General features: G+C 48.4%; 5 protein-coding genes across 5 annotated transcripts; 3 read left to right on the forward strand and 2 right to left on the reverse strand.

The window, feature by feature from the left end:
- Positions 1 to 180: 180 nt before the first annotated feature.
- On the reverse strand, positions 181 to 1,230 carry UA08_03827 (hypothetical protein; the record flags this gene model as incomplete). The annotated part of the gene is made up of 1 exon (XM_020266170.1): positions 181 to 1,230. The coding sequence occupies one exon, from the start codon at positions 1,228 to 1,230 to the stop codon at positions 181 to 183; it is 1,050 nt and encodes a 349-aa protein (XP_020121092.1).
- A 1,575-nt stretch (positions 1,231 to 2,805) lies between these two features.
- Positions 2,806 to 3,671, forward strand: UA08_03828 (hypothetical protein; the record flags this gene model as incomplete). The annotated part of the gene is made up of 3 exons (XM_020266171.1): positions 2,806 to 3,022; positions 3,092 to 3,405; positions 3,462 to 3,671. 3 exons carry the CDS (start codon positions 2,806 to 2,808, stop codon positions 3,669 to 3,671), a joined length of 741 nt encoding a protein of 246 aa, XP_020121095.1.
- A 435-nt stretch (positions 3,672 to 4,106) lies between these two features.
- On the reverse strand, positions 4,107 to 5,357 carry UA08_03829 (hypothetical protein; the record flags this gene model as incomplete). Its single annotated transcript, XM_020266172.1, has 1 exon — positions 4,107 to 5,357. One exon carries the CDS (start codon positions 5,355 to 5,357, stop codon positions 4,107 to 4,109), a length of 1,251 nt encoding a protein of 416 aa, XP_020121148.1.
- Positions 5,358 to 6,512: 1,155 nt separating this feature from the next.
- Positions 6,513 to 10,769, forward strand: UA08_03830 (hypothetical protein; the record flags this gene model as incomplete). The annotated part of the gene is made up of 2 exons (XM_020266173.1): positions 6,513 to 6,545; positions 6,744 to 10,769. 2 exons carry the CDS (start codon positions 6,513 to 6,515, stop codon positions 10,767 to 10,769), a joined length of 4,059 nt encoding a protein of 1,352 aa, XP_020121147.1.
- A 1,196-nt stretch (positions 10,770 to 11,965) lies between these two features.
- Positions 11,966 to 14,295, forward strand: UA08_03831 (hypothetical protein; the record flags this gene model as incomplete). The annotated part of the gene is made up of 3 exons (XM_020266174.1): positions 11,966 to 12,045; positions 12,539 to 12,934; positions 13,374 to 14,295. The coding sequence occupies 3 exons, from the start codon at positions 11,966 to 11,968 to the stop codon at positions 14,293 to 14,295; spliced, it is 1,398 nt and encodes a 465-aa protein (XP_020121183.1).
- Between the last annotated feature and the right edge of the window lie 1,641 nt (positions 14,296 to 15,936).

The raw sequence follows: 15,936 nt of genomic DNA on the forward strand, positions 1-15,936 counted from the left end.
CGGACCCATTCCCCATATGGTAGACTCCGCTATCCCCCCGACTCTTCCCGATCTCGAAACCTAATGGTCGAGCTTTACCCCCAAAAAAAAAGAAAAAAGAAAAAAAAGCCTTTACGACGGACAAAAAGAAAGAAAGGGGGGACCAAGGTTCGTAGATTATAATGCTAATATCCAACTCGATCAATCTCGCCAATATATTCTCATTCGCCAAAAAGTCTCTGGTCTAGACTCAAACTCTGCTATCTTCACCGAACGGGTCTGCGTCGAGAAGCGGGTTATGGCATCCTCGTACTCGTTAGCAGATAACATGCCGCTGGTGCCACTGGCATTCTTATTGCTGCTGTCGGAATAGTAGCTCTGACTATGGTTGTTATTAGTATGAACGGTTAACGATGGCTCTTCCTCCAATGGTCCACCAAAAACCATTGCCGGGTTCGATGGTAATATGAGCTGGAGATGTCTCCTTTCGGCACCGGGGGCGAATAGGAAAGTCCTGGTGGTGACCGAGTTGAATCCTTCGGGGGTCTGCACTACTGTAATGCCGAGGGAGGAAAGGAGTTGTGTGTCGAGCGTATTGAAGACGGGATCTTGTGCGATGACTCTCATGTGTTTGGTATTCTCTGCTCCTTCGTCTCCTCCCTTTCCTTGTTGTGATCTATGGGAAGGAAAATGTTTTCGCAGAGCCTTTGTGAGACAGTTGATTATTGAAACTAGCGCTGCTAGTTGGTATAGAGCCACACTCCGGCGGTCAACCCATCCGCCTTGGACGAAGCCACTGGGAGACCCGAGGCCGATGCAGACAACATTGTCAATGTCTATTTGGCTGTTCTTAGCCTCATTATTGTCGTCGCCATCATCGACTAGCTCTCTATTAGCTAGAACGTCGTTGTGCAACGCGCTTCTTAGATGTTGCCATGCCAAGGATGACTCCCATGTTGCTAGATGCGCATCAAACTGTTTCCGCAAGTCGGCAATGGTCAATCGTGACGGCGCCTCTGCGGGTGGTAATAATAGGGGCTTCTCCCCAGCATCGCCGAGCCGTAATACTTCATCTGGGTCTTCGTCTGCTGCGCCATCTGTCACCATTGAAATCGCCTTCTTTTGCGCGTGGGCTCGTGATGATGGTAATTTATGGGTATTAGCAACATGGGTCCAGCCATCTTCATCAGTGATTTCAACTCTCCTAGAATGAGGAGGTTTTTTTCTGCGATTTCGCGATGTTTGTGGCATGATGAATATTATGGATGCATAGGGCTCTGCCAAGTTTTTGAATTAGTTCGTGAGAAGCTCGGAATAATTGTATCGCACACTAACAGTTCAATATTGCATAAAATTGCCGGATTGTCTGGCAATGGCGCTCAAGGCCATTTCCTCAAGCCAATGATTTATATTCATTCATTTCTTCACGGCGGAGAAGATCGTTTAGATCAGTGTGGAGTCGGCAGCCCGTTTGGGGTTAGCGCTATTTGCAGCTGTATCTTGAATCTTCATCTTGTATTTGGATTTGGCCAACTTCAACTCTTATAGAGATGGCGGCATATGGCATTTGCAGGATGATAGCTATGATCAAGAAGAGAGCGCATAAGATCGGTGAAGACCAGAAGGAAGCAATGCGCGGAGTCACATGAGCGCGTTTCCTGCAGAGCGAGCGTCCTCTGCGGCTTCCCGGGATTATTTTCTCCCACCATTTCTACTTCAATTATTACGACAACTCTACATCCGCATCACATTCGGCCTCTATTCGTAAGCTGCTCTAGCTGCTGCCAATAAGCGCCAGCTTGGGTTCTTTGTCGCTCACGCGTTCGCAGCAGGGTCAGAAGGAGGGGTCTCTGGCATTCACCGTTATATGCGCTACAGCTTCCGGTATCACATCTAGCCGACTTGATGCGGAGACCATCACAATCCATGTCGGTGACAATGAAGTCTCAAAAGATCGGCGACAAGAGGGTACCGCACGAAAGAAGGAATAGCAACAAAGAATTGCAGGCTACAGAAAAAAAAATGGCATCCCCCAATCAGAGTGGCAGCTTAAGCGCTGGCCTAACGAAAGCACGCATGCAAATAGACACGTCCAAGGAATGGGAGAAAAATACACAGGCCCCAATCAGAGCTCGCTGCGGGGACGGATGCGAATAAAGATAAGGGGAGCTAGGAGGCTAGAGCAAGCCTCCCACATTTAGCGCTCACCTCGGCGGCAATCCTGCAGCAAATCATTTGTCTGGGATGCTTCTTCTCATGCAGATTGGATGTGACGAACCTTGCAGATTTGCGCACATCTGCTTTCTCGTTGGCTGGCTATGTGGCATTGCCCTCTATCACCATCTCGACGAATCAACTGGGCGTTCCTTGACTGAGGATGTCTGTCTCAACCCCCTCCGTGCCACAAAATAGCACGGGTATCCTGCGACTTCGTGACGGGAAGCACCCGCAAATCCGACGCTCAATGGCCATCCATCAAATCGGCTTCGATATCTGCCTATGGTCAACGTGTGACTGTGGGTCGGATGTGCTTCGTCTGTCACATTTGAATTCAGATCTCTAGGCGCCCTGGTGTGCAGCGCTGTAACCATTTCTCGTATTTCTGCCCACTACTTCTGGTGCCGGTTCCCCCGCTGGAAAGACCTTCTTTTCTCTGCCTTGTACATATAAGCTACAGTCGCTGCCAAGCTCAAAATCCCTTTTGCTCTCCCATATCAATCATAGCCTGTCTCTGAGCATACCTTCTACTTGTTGACTTTGGTGTTCAACCAAACCCTCTTCATATCAAGAGTGAGGGTGGAAGAAGTTACAGTTAATCTTTTCACTATGCGCTTCTCGCAATCAATGTCAAGGTGGACAGCCTTGGCCGTTACACTGCTATCTTACGTTAACTTTGTCAACGCACACACCGTCATCGTCTACCCTGGTTATCGGGGGAATAATCTTCATACTAATGGCACTGTTGAGGAATCAAATGGTCTTGGGTCAGCAACGATCAACGGTTCAACCATCTATCCGTACGGAATGGAATGGATGTATCCTTGTAAGTTTCTCTTCTCCTCTTCTATCATGTACATCCACGTTCAAACCAACTGACGATCTGCGTCGATAGGCGGAGGAATGCCCACCTCAACTAATCGCACCAAATGGCCTGTCAATGGCGGAGCCATCTCTGTTCAGCCTGGTTGGTTTCAAGGCCATGCAACAGCCTTCTTCTACTTCAACCTCGGACTTGGTGCTGTTCCACCAAACATGAGCAACCCCATGCTGTCCCCGATTGAGATCATCGGACCCTCTGCCGAACCGTACCCGGGTACATTCTGTCTACCTCAAGTGCCATTGCCGGCCGGTCTGACGGTGAAGGTCGGTGATCTGGCAACGATCCAAGTTATTGAGACCGCGAAGCATGGTGCAGCTCTGTACAACGTAATTATAGCCCTCGCAGCTTGTAAAGGCAAATTACTAACGGAAATGAACTTTAGTGTGTCGACATCGAATTTGCTGAGCCAGAGGACTGCGTTGAAGTTACAACAGAAAACTGCTTTAACTCGTCTGACATCGCGTTTGCAGACATCTACGAGATCAACATCACGACTTCTAACTCTTCTGCAAGCGCGGGCATTTCGCCAGGCTTCGCTCCAATTAGCTTTGTCACATTCTTTACCATGATTTTGTCGGGGCTAGTGTTTTAAAAAAAAAACACTTTGTGAACGAAGAAAGAAATAACGTTTAAATCCCTACATCCTTTGCGAATGATCAAATCTCAAATGATATCTGATACTATACCCGATACACTATTTGCTTGGACATATGTTTCTACTTGTGGTATATCCTTTTTGTCTCTCCTTGAAATACGTCGACGAAACGACGAAGGCGTTCTGGTATGGCGTTTGTGAGGGACCATAATGTTGCTTGTTTTGAGAACAGTTGATTGTTATATATGCTTTAGCGAGTTCCTTTTACGAGCAACTATCATCTCTATTGTTACGTATTCTATAGCAGAATTTCGGTATCATCAACGAATTTCATGTTCACGTGGGCGATACTTGGGTAGACGAGAGATGGAAACTCGTCTGGTGAGATGGATAGTATAAAGGTTCAACAAGAGAACGAAGAATAGGTATAACCTAGGCCAAACTCTTGGTAAGCTCCAATATCCCCTGCACAACTTCAGCCGGCTTCTCCTGCGGAATCCAATGCCCAGCACCTTGCACCATGCGCAAAAACCGGAAATCGGAGCATACATCCTTGTCTCCAGACATCCTTTCAATGGCTCCAGGCTGTTGATACGTGCCCCAGTCCTTGTCACCGCCAATGAAAGCACATGGAATTTTGATTGGCAACCCGGCAAAGACATCCAAGTCCTGTGTTAGCCTAGACGATTTGCCAGCATCGGCGGTTTGTACGCGGTACCAATTCAGTCCGCCTTGGAAAGTGGTACGCGCGTATTCTGAGACGTAAACTTCCAGGTCGTCATCTGTTAGCCATTTCTTGGAGCTCTCTGTAGATTCTCCTGTCATCAGACTCTCAACTGCTTCCGGCATGGTGGCTTTCAGCGGCATTATATAGTACCATGGCATTTCGATAACTTCTTCTACAGGCCATTCTCCCTTTTTATCACCTCCCTGCTGATTTAATGGATGTGGGTCATTTTTGCCCCAAGAAGCAGATTTGACGTGGAAATACCCACGCAGAAACGCTCGAAGACCACCGGTAGTGATGGGTCCAGCCATGTCAGCATTTGCATCGTGAGTCGAGTAGTACCACTTATAGTGCTTCCGGTTTAAGGCCGCGAGTTTGTCATTGATATTGCCACCAGCACCAGCAACAGCACCGGCTGGAGGAGACGTGGTTGAAGCCCCCGCCGAAGAAGCAGCAACATTAAACGGCAGCTTTGGCATCCCGTTGAACGGATGAGTGAGCAAGGCCACACTTTCAAATACGTCCGGCCGAATGACGGCACAGGCAGCGGCAGTCACAGCGCCAGCATCGTGGCCCACCAGGCATTTGACTATGCTGTGTCCCAACGCACTCACCAACGCAAGAACGTCGCGCACATACATGGTTGTCGAGAAATTGTGCAAGTCAGCCTCTGAGTATGGGCGTGAATCCCAACCGGTTGTTCGACCAAAGCCCCGCTGGTCGGGCGCAATGACATGGTATGGACCAGCGTTGACGAGCGGGAGAATTATTTTGCGCCATGAGAATGCTAACTCTGGAAATCCATGAAGGAGAATGATGAGAGGATCGGAGGGTGAGCCGGCTTCGAGAATATGGTAGGAGAGATGGCCATGTCTAGTCAGATCTATCTGGCGAGACGTGATGCCTGGAGGAAGTGGGAGAGGAGCTGGGTCGGGTGCTGTTGTTAGTGATGCCATGATGGTCTTTGATTGAATTGATCGAGTTGCTGACTCTTGTTTTGATGCTCGTTAATGCATCTTCTTTTTTATGGTTAGAGGAACGCAGAGCATGTGATATGCACGTGATTCTGAAACTTTCCTCATGGTGGAGTCATTATTGGATTTGGATGGTGAGTAGATACCGAGGACAACGCTTATTTATACCCAGCAAGTCTCTTTCAGTATGACTATGCACTCACTGCACGGACGGCTTGAGCTCAAGCAGTCTTGCACATTCTAACTAAACACGGAGGTGCAATTTGTCAATGAAGCTCTAAATCAGGACGCGACGATCAGGGACGTGATAGTGAGTCCCACCCGCCAACTTCTTCACCGGAAGTCCACAAATCCTCAAAATTATCCGAAGAGTCATAGGGAAGCTTCGCCTGCAAACTTGGAAGTAGAGAAGAAGATCATTGCACAGCCACCGGGGGATCCCAAAGAGGAAGGCGTTTTCCTCAACAAGGAACATCCCAACAAGGCAAGGTGAAGCGGGGCATTTGCCGAGTATTGGGCCTCTGATTGGACGCATGGTCCACATTGAATTCGACCATGACGCAAAAGCGCGAACAGGGAACGCTAGGCCTGTTTCGGGTCTTGGGTAGCGGTGCCTAAGCAAGCCACACCAATTCATTCATTGCTCTGCGTCATCGTCTCTTCTCTTCTCGCTCTTCATCGTTGTCGAGCCACATCTGCCGTGTTCTTTCTTTATTTTGCGCTGCTTTGGCTCCTTTTTTTATGGTGATACATACTAAGTTCTAATTCTAATTATAATGATAATAATCATCATCATCAATTTCCTGCTGCTCCTTGCTTAGCTTCCGAATCGACATTATTTCGCCAATCCTCAATTCAATAATCAACAATCAACCTCCGCTAGCCCTTTCTGGCCCGAGCGGTTGTGGCGCCTAAATCTGACGACACCCGCCTTCCCAACCTTGCTGGGAACCTGCCTTACGAGAATAAATTCAAAACTTCTATCAGAAACATCGCCAAATAGCTGCCCTTCAGCGCCGTCTCCTAAGCACTGCGCAATTGACACGGCTCTCTCAACATTTGAACGTCTACTACTCTCCTCGCCGCGTGACTAGTGGGCGAGTGTTGTTTGTCTCCACGACATCTGCTGGAGACGCTATGTTTCGTCGCAGAAGTGCGTCTCGCCATCAGGTTCGTATTCCTATTGAGAAAAAGATATAAAAGGGAAAATAAAAGAAAAAAAAAGAAGGAAGCTGCATTCTGTCTTTATCTCTTCCTCCCTGGTATCTCTGGCTGGATCGCTGGATGCAGGACTTCTATCAGCCATGCTATCGATATCTCAGTATCTTATCCGGATTGGAAGCCTGCTAATACCGAAATGATTTCCAGCCTTTGAATACCACGCCTTCTGCATCCGCCCAGTCCGCCGCTTCGCGGGCTTTCACAGCTAGCCAAGATGCCAGCGCAGGTCTCTCTTCCGCAGCCGCCGCTGCTGCACTGCGAAGTCACACGCCGCCTCCTACATCTGTCGGAAGTGTCCAGACAAAACGGATGCTGCAACGGCAGCTATCAAACTCGTCTCGCGGCAGCTCATCAGGTGGCTTCCGTCATGGCTCTCAACCTACCCTGCGCCGTACTCCCAGTTCTGGATCGATGACATCGCGTACCTTTCGCGAGCCCTCTCCTGCCGGTCGATCACAAACCAGCTTGAGCAATTCTTCTTACCACGCCCCTCCAGTGCCCCCGATTCCACAGAACATGCCGAATCGCACCATGCCACCTCGACGATCAGCAAGCGTTCAGCCGAATAGGGGTAAACCGCCGTCTACAAAATCAGGGACTGGCCGGGTACTTAGTCTGGATCGCGCCCCTAGTGATGTTACTGCAAGGGCCACATCTCCACGCAGCAGCATTGCCATAGGAAATTCGCCTGAAATCGAACGCCCGGGGAGCAGGACATCCGTTAATTTCTCTTACCCGATAAGCGCACGACCCAACTCTCCACCACATTCACCGGTGCAGCATGAAATGAGAAGGAATTCAGTCGAGCAACCACCAAGCGCATCGCTATCTCCTGTGGAAACTGCCAGTATTCAACAATCAATAAGTAGCACTGCTAATCGGAAAGAGAAGACAAAGCCACAGACAGCTGCGCCAAAGGCAAGAGAGGGGAGCCATTTTGCACATAAAACCATGGGAAGTCGTCCTACAGGGACCGCACTGGAAGATGAGAATGAAGTTTACGAAGAGGAACCGCCTCAACCAGTGACTCAAGAATCCGCTCAAGGATCAGCTACAGGATTTTCCTTTGACCAATCTATCCCTGTCGCCGAAAACCTATCTTCTTCTGTGGTCTACGAGCATGATAGTGTTCAGGCTGTAGATAATGAGAGCGTTCGGCCTCAGCCTAAGAAGCGTCCTTCAATGGTAATGGAAGATAATGAAGGGGAGGAGCTAGCGGAAGCGGCAGATGCTGTACAAGGAGAAGTTGCCGAATCTCCTGCTGTACAAAGATCACAATCTGCACGCGAGGCTCTTGACATCCACCCTATCCATACGACTCAAATGGTAGCCAATATACAAAACCGGCCATCACCGTCTACCTCATCAGCACCTTCGTCACCCGCAGATAGACTCACCGTCGATTACAATACTACTGACAAAAGATTACCCGAACGGCAGCCATCCATTAGTCCCAATCGGTCCGCTAGGTTTTCGACTCAATTGACTATTGGTTCAAACTCGCCTCTGCATGAGCCTCCCCCACGATCAGTTTCTCCTGCAAAGCCAGCTCTCAAGAATTCTTCCTCGCCAGATCGCCGTATGCATTTGGGGAAAACCCCGAGTGAATTTTCCGATGGGACATCTGTAGCTTCGGATGATGGATCTCGAACTGGCTCAAAAAAGAAACTCGCCAAGGTCAGTTTCGACGATGAAGCTGAAGTTGTGGGAGTGGCTGCTAGTCCACCTACTTCCCCAGAGCCAATGAACAGGTCCCAAAGTCCTGTGGAGAAGCTCAAGTCAAAGAAGTGGTTTGGTATTGGCTTGAAAAAAGGAACTAGTACCAAAGATGTTACAGGGGATGATGAATTTGAGTCAGTCCTCCGGCCCAGGCCAGCACTTCCGTCTTTCGGCAGTATTCGTGGCACCAGGGATTCAGAAAATGCTACTTCTTTGGCTGCATCTGATGATGATTCAGACCTATCATCCGATGACGACTTGGACTCTCGAAATATGGGTGCTTCTAGTGATCACGCCATTGGCGGTATTCTTGTCAACGCTCACCAACATCGTTTTGGTGACCCGACAAACGAGTCTTCGCTTTCTGAAACGGAAACACGTAACCACGCAACGCCAGAAGTCCCAAGCGAAAACCAAATTCTGGATGGTGCTGTTGTACACAATCTTCCTACTGTCCAGGAAGAGGAGAGCCAGAGCCTGACCCCTCCGGCGAACCTAACAGAGGCATCACCCGTTCCAGACCCTGAGATCGTTGCTAAAAAGACAGTCAAGGAGCAACAAGATGAGATGCTTAAAGAGCCTGTGCCTACTATTGCTATTCAACCCGCCACACCTGGCGAAGATCATCGACAGAGCATTGACCTTCGCGATATGCCGGGTGGCTTCCCATCGTATGTAGCAGAGCGGGTTACTCCAGTACAGACTCAGCAAAATTTGGCGTCGCAGATAAAATCTTCAACCCAGTCTTCAAAAGATATAAAGCCACCACCTCAAGAAGAGGAGAGTGATGATGATTCTGGAGAAAGCATTTATAGCGATGCTGCCGAGGATCCTGACGAACTCGAAAACGGTGTTTTTGGCTCAATTAATGCTATTGTCGATAGCCCCGTGCCAACTGGGACTCAGTTGCCAAAGGAAGCTCCAGATAGTCCTACTCGCACACCCACGCAATCAGATCCGTTAGCAAAGGTCGCCGAACCAGTGCCTTCTCCGTCTTTAGAGGCTATTAACCCAACAATGCCCGCAACTCCTAACCCATTGCAAGGGCCAATCGCTTCTACGGTTAGCTCACAGAAGCAGCGGAATCCCGCCCCAGCTAATCCTTCGTGGCCACTCAAACCCCCACTGAGCTCCTCAGTCAGCCCTTCTACTCCAGTTCAACCAGAACACAAGGACTTGTCGCCTAGTCCGCACCAGGGTTCTCATTTGCGAAAAGCGTTGGACAAAGGGGACGTTCAGCGGCTCCAGCAACCTAGGCAATCCTTCAATAAGACCTCTTCCCCTTCTTCGTCTACACATGCAAGATCCAAACGTGCATCGGCACCAAGCCAGATTGAGGTCAGGGGCAATGCGTTCCCCAGGAGGCAAACCAACACCAAGCCTCTTCCACAGTCTATGACCTACCCTGCCAGTCTGTCAAAGATGACATCGAACGACAGTGATTCGGATAGTAGTTTCAAACGAACTCGGCGTTCGTCTCGTTCCGGAGCTGGGGGCCAATTCTCTATGAGGAGAACAATGCGAACCAGCACATCAATCTTGGAGACTGATGCTACGAGAGCAACATCTCCACGGACGTCCTCCATGCGCACCACTATGAGGGGACCGCCTTCTGAACGCTCATCCGGTTTTGGCAGCCTGAGAGATAACTCTACACGTCTGCGGCCACGGAGCATGGTGGTGTCTTCAAATGCTGGGTCCCGACTTGAAGATTCGGACGATGAGAGTAGCGGTGGCCGTCGTTTGTTTAGAAGTCGATTTGCTGATTCCAGTGATGAAGACGAGCCGACTACTAGCAATTTGACACCAGTCCGAGGCATCCCCAGGCGTCAAGGTAAATATGATGGCGAATCAACTGATCTGGACGACAGTTCAGACGAACAAACGAAGCGGCAAATACGAAACGGCGCTATCAGAGCTAGTCAGCAGATGACCCAAGAGGACATAGACAGGATTCTCTCTCAACCAAAGAAAAAGGGGATACTTTCACGGTTTAGGTCACCGACCAGGGGTAGCGGGAAAGACGGCAAAGTCCAGAAGTCTAACATAGAGGGCCCTGCTAAAAGGGACACCCCGTTGGAGAGATCCCGTCTGGAACTGGCACGAACGAGGGACGAGGCCGATGCGTACTCAGCTCGACCGATCTCTCCGAAACTGCAGAAAAAGCAGAAGCATGCATTCAATGACACTTGGCCTTTATCGTCCGAGCAGTCTTCACCACTGAAGTCTATTCCAGATGACACTCGGACCCGCCCATCGACATCTGACGGTATTGTGAACGGTTCAAATGCCAGGGATCATTCTGGTGGTGTTCGTCCTCATATCAATCGACATGGGACTAGCGGCAGCATAGATTCGAGAGTAACATCAACTGCATCGGAGGTTGTTGTTGGCCACACAGGCAAGAAGAAACGATTCCCAATGTTGAGGAAAGCATTCGGTTTACGTGATTGAACTGGCTCTGGCAAAAGCCGACCTTCTCTTTTCTATTCTCTCTTTTCCTTTCTCTTCTTCCCATGTACGTGCCCCTAAGACTTTTACTTCACTTAATGTTTTTCATTACGTTGCAGTTACATAAAGAGAACTTTCCATTTTACCGATTACCTCAGCGATTTCAGCTCATCTGCAAAGGCCGAGGATTTATTTCTTCCTTCCTTTCTTGTGAATTATTTCAGACTTCTTTTTCATTTCATTTCATTTTGTTTTTCTCCTCGAACACTCAAATCAATTGATACCACGGCACGAAGGATTTGGATATGACAAGACTTTTGACTCTTGGAATAGTGGGTGGAGTTTGTTTCTTTTCTTTTCCCCCTTTCCGGATTTCTCTGGATTAGTTACGCACATTTCTCTTATATATATTCTTTTCATTTGGAAATATATACATCTATTAACTGTACTGAATTTGTATCGATAATATGTTAGAATAATCGGTCTATCGTTGGGGGGAATATAAATGTCCCTCCTATTTCTGACATACCAGCATCAAGACTGGTTACCTCGACCTCTATTTATTTTTATTTTTCAGATTCGAAATCATACAAAGACCTCATAAAACACAAAGTTTTATGCAAGGTGTACGGACTATAAGTTAGGGTTAGATCTTCTTAACGCGGCACTTCCGCGTCACGCCGCCGTGATAAACAAACAAAACCACAATCTGATTTGCGCATCAGGTCGGAGGCTGGCTGGCTGGGCCGAGCAAAGAAAGAGCAAGGCTAAAGCTACTCGGTACAAGTCCACTGAAACACGAGTGGAGAAATGAAACGTGTTGCTGCTTGCGTGTAAGGATGCAAATTCATCATGCCAATGAACACCGGACACGCTGGCTGGAGGTTATAATGTGGCTTTTGATATCCGCCACTCCATCGATGAATATACGTATTCATGTAACATATAGATCATAACAAAGTGCATATCATAGCAACCTGGTAGAGGCCATTAGGAACTATGTATCTCGGCAATAGTCGGAAGGATGCAGGGATCCGCAGCGAGCTGAAGCTAGCGATCTTAGTACCCTACGAATCGGGCCTAGACGAGGAGCAACCGCTGCAGTTGCTATGGCGACACGGTGTCTAGGCTGCTGCAGCCTTCTCCACTTTCTTGATTCCCCCGATTGTCCTGAAAAGCAGTAATCGTTGGCGCCGGCGATGGCCTTGGACCCGACTCGACTCGACTCAACTGGAGAGCGCTGGCCAACCACCCGGTCTCGCCAGTTCTGGTTGTTACGGTATTACCGATGGAGCTGATTTAACAACAGATCACTCTCTGGTCAGGGATCACGGTGGCTGGGGAGGCTGGAGCTGTCCATGCTGGAGTAACAACTAACTTGCCGAGCGAGGCTAGGCGGAAAACATGTGATCGCACGGTCTAGCCATGTCCAGCCTAGCTTTGTTTACATGCAGCGCGGTCACGCCTCGGCTAGCCCCAAACAAGCCGCAGCCTGAGCCCAACCTCCATAAACAAGCCGATCCCACCTCCAGCTCGCATTCCTCCCTCCTACTCCTCCATCCATCTATCTCAATCTTCCATTCCTCTCTTGCCTTCCATTCCAACTTTGCTTAAGCATCTTTTTCCTTCTTCCAACAAACGTGGTCGATAAGCTTGAATTGCCATCCAGCATTCCAACCTTATCCCCATCCTCCCTCCTCGCAAAAGACTTTCCTCCCGCAGTCAAGTCTTTTCTTGTCTCGCCTTTCGAGTTGTTTCTGACAGTTCGAAAGGCATTCGAGAAAGGACGCCCGAAGGACAGGCAATCTGGACTTTGAGGCGCGCGTACCCATCCCCTTCAGTGTCTTCCCGTCGTCGTACCGGAGTGACGCTGTCTCTGAGACTACTCAGACGAGAGTAGAAGGAGAGGTAGAAATCAATCGCACTTCGCGCGTCGTACGGGAAGATACTGCTGGTGCTCCTCTTCCTGACCCCCGTGTCTACGGAAAGGAAGAAGTTGACGTTCGCATCCGTTCCGACGAACGCCGTCCTCACTTCGAAGAGACTCGTGTCTTCGAAGAGCGCGACCGTTTCTACGACAAGCAGTCTACTCCTTATCCTCCTCACCACCCTTCTTACCCTCACCACCCTACTCAACTCCCTCCTCAGGTAGAGCTTTCCCGTCAAAGGTAAGCCTTGCGCCTTTTCCCCGTTTCTTTTGTCTTTCTATTTTATGTGAATAATCCTGGCTTGTGCATGCGTTGTTTATTGCCTGTTCTCGTTTTCTTTTGTTCTGGGGTTCTTGTTATTGTTATAGCTGCATAGGCAATAACAATAATACAATACACCTGAAAAAAGAAAACAAAAACAAGCGGTGGGAGCTGGCCCCACACAAAGGCACAGTGCAGTCCATCCGGGGCCACGAAAGAAGCAAAAAAGCGACACAGCTGCTGCACTAGACTGCTCCACTAACCCACCGACACGCGCCAAGTCATTACGTGGCTCCTCCTATACCCAAGGCGGTTGGCAGTAGTCATGTTTTTGTTTTGATTTATTCTTTTCTTTTCTTTTTCCGTTTAGCCTCGAATCCCTCATGTCATTATAATAACACCTGACCTTTCCTGACAGCTACCGCGAACCGATTGGTCGTTTCGACGAATACCGTACTACTACTACTAGTAGTGCCACCCAGGACCGCACCTACGAGACCCAGCTTGATATTACTGAACGCGACATCCGCCGTCGTATTCAACCTAGCTACGAAGTCGACGTCACCTACGACCGTCGCTACCAACCCGGAACTGCAGCTTACCGTGCTGACGCTTACGACGTCACTCCTCAGCAAGGTCCCAGCCCATACAACAGTGCTGCTTCAGTCTCTGTGACTCAGAACACTATCCGTGAAGAAGTCCCTGCTCCTAAATCCAAGATGGGTTACTACGACGACGAAGGTCAATACCACTCCTTCCGCCGCGGCGTTGAGCGTGCTGCCGACCGCCTTCTCCACCCTTTCCACAGCGACAGGGAGGAGGTCGTGGTCGAGGGTGCCCCTCGTGTCCGCGAGGAGGTCCGTGTCATCGCACCGCGTGGCGGCGTCTCCAGCAAGGAGAGCGTACCCATCCCCGTTCACTTCATCCGCGTCGGTGATTTGCTCATCCTTCAGGGACGTCCCTGCCAGGTGATCCGTATCTCTGTCTCCCCACAAACTGGCCAGCACCGCTACCTTGGTGTCGACCTCTTCACCCGTCAATTGCAGGAAGAGTCCAGCTTTGTCTCCAACCCTTCTCCTTCCGTTGTTGTTCAGACCATGCTTGGGCCTGTCTACAAGACCTACCGTGTCCTCGATGTCCATGAGGATGGTTTCATCACTGCCATGACCGAGACTGGTGATGTCAAGCAGAACCTTCCTGTCATCAGCCAAGGTCATCTCTTTGACCGCATCCGTCAGTCCTATAGTGATGGCCGAGGAAGCGTTCGCGCCCTTGTTATCAACGATGGTGGACGCGAGTTGGTTGTTGACTTCAAGGTCATCCACGGCTCCCGTCTATAAAAAACATATAACCAAACGTCAATATCTGAAAAAGGTTAGTGCCGGTAACTACCGCGTTCCGCTCCCGAGCCGAGGCTTAATTCACTGACGTCACCTTAGCCAACTATCTGTCTCTGAATCTCCTTCCACCTGAGGATAAGGGAATTAGTACTTTGATGATGGCTAGTTACTAAATTTGTTCATTTATTTTTGTTATACCGGGATACGATGGAACGTGTATGATGGATAGTTAGAGGACCTGATTTGCAAAATTTGGAGCGGAATTTCATGTTTCTCAAGTTTTGGTCCTCTTGTTTTTACTTTTCCTTTGTATAATCATGTTTGTTATTTTTTTTTCCTTCTGCCTTTTCTATATGTTTCTTTTTCATGAGTAATTATCAGTGAAAATAAATCAACAGGGTCATGTCATGATGAATTCATTAATCTGTTGTGCCACAATGTAAACCTTGTAAGTTGCATACCCCTTGCATATGCCACATGTACCATGTTACCTATCTATCATATGCCCATGCAGGACCATCACCCATATTGTACTAACACAAACGTAATTTACTAAAAATTCCCTTACGAGTGTCTTCAGAAATAGTTACGTAGACTTTCCATACAACCCATCCATACGTAGAAACACATATTATTTAACCACTTACACTCTCTTCCTGCTTCACGCACACCAATACCTACCTAACCAACAATACTACGCAAACACTTCGAAATCTGTACATATGTACATCTACCCAAACCAATACGGTAACAGAGGTAAGTTCCCTGTATTGCGTGACCTGTCAGATATATATATATATATATATATTTTTCCTGTCACTGCCCAGGTAGATACTAAAGTTTCACGGCATGATTATATTAGCTTGTTGGAAGTTGGGAAGCTTTCTGTCTTCATTCGGCCTTTTTAGGGGATAGAATGTATTTATTGTTGTTAACTATACATGATCAGTCGAGAAGCGTACATGACAACTTACTTGAATTCAGTTGAGTGGAAGGGTCGAATTGGCAATCCCCTTATTGTAGGTAGCATTTGAGGTCTTTGCCAACCTTGGAATGTCATGGGTACGGGCTCAATTAGAGATACCTACTCAGGCACAGGCTTAACGATTCGAGATTCGGTCGAGTATGTTTATTCTTAGTTATTGAAGGCTAGCTACTCATACATAAAAGTGGGAAGACGCTTTTTCTCTTTTACACTGGCTTATATAACAAATCACATTGAAACGTCTATATTGACAGTGACACATTCACGTTGATTTTCAACAGGTCCAGCCTATGGCACATAGAACACAACCCTTGGGAACAAAGAAATTGAAGATTCAGTTCAGACGCCCCAGGACGCAAACATTGATAAGAAACAAGCAGATATAAAAGAAAAGAGACAGAGCACGCCACCGAAGGAGTAATGATAATAGTACATGATATCCGTATAAGTAAAGTAGAACCTCCACACACACAGAGGCTGGTTGGTTATGAGGGGGTATCTATGAGTTTGATCAGTGTCAAGGATGTTTTGAGAAAAGTAAACGCCAGAAAACCCAGTACAATCCATATTTCATATGAGACGAATTGACAGAGAAGTCCAATATATGCACAGAAAAGAAGACGAGAAGGTGAAAATTAAAAGGGTAAACCGGGTTG

Source organism: Talaromyces atroroseus (genome assembly GCF_001907595.1).
Source record: "Talaromyces atroroseus strain IBT 11181 chromosome Unknown scaffold_3, whole genome shotgun sequence".
NCBI lineage: Eukaryota > Fungi > Ascomycota > Eurotiomycetes > Eurotiales > Trichocomaceae > Talaromyces > Talaromyces atroroseus.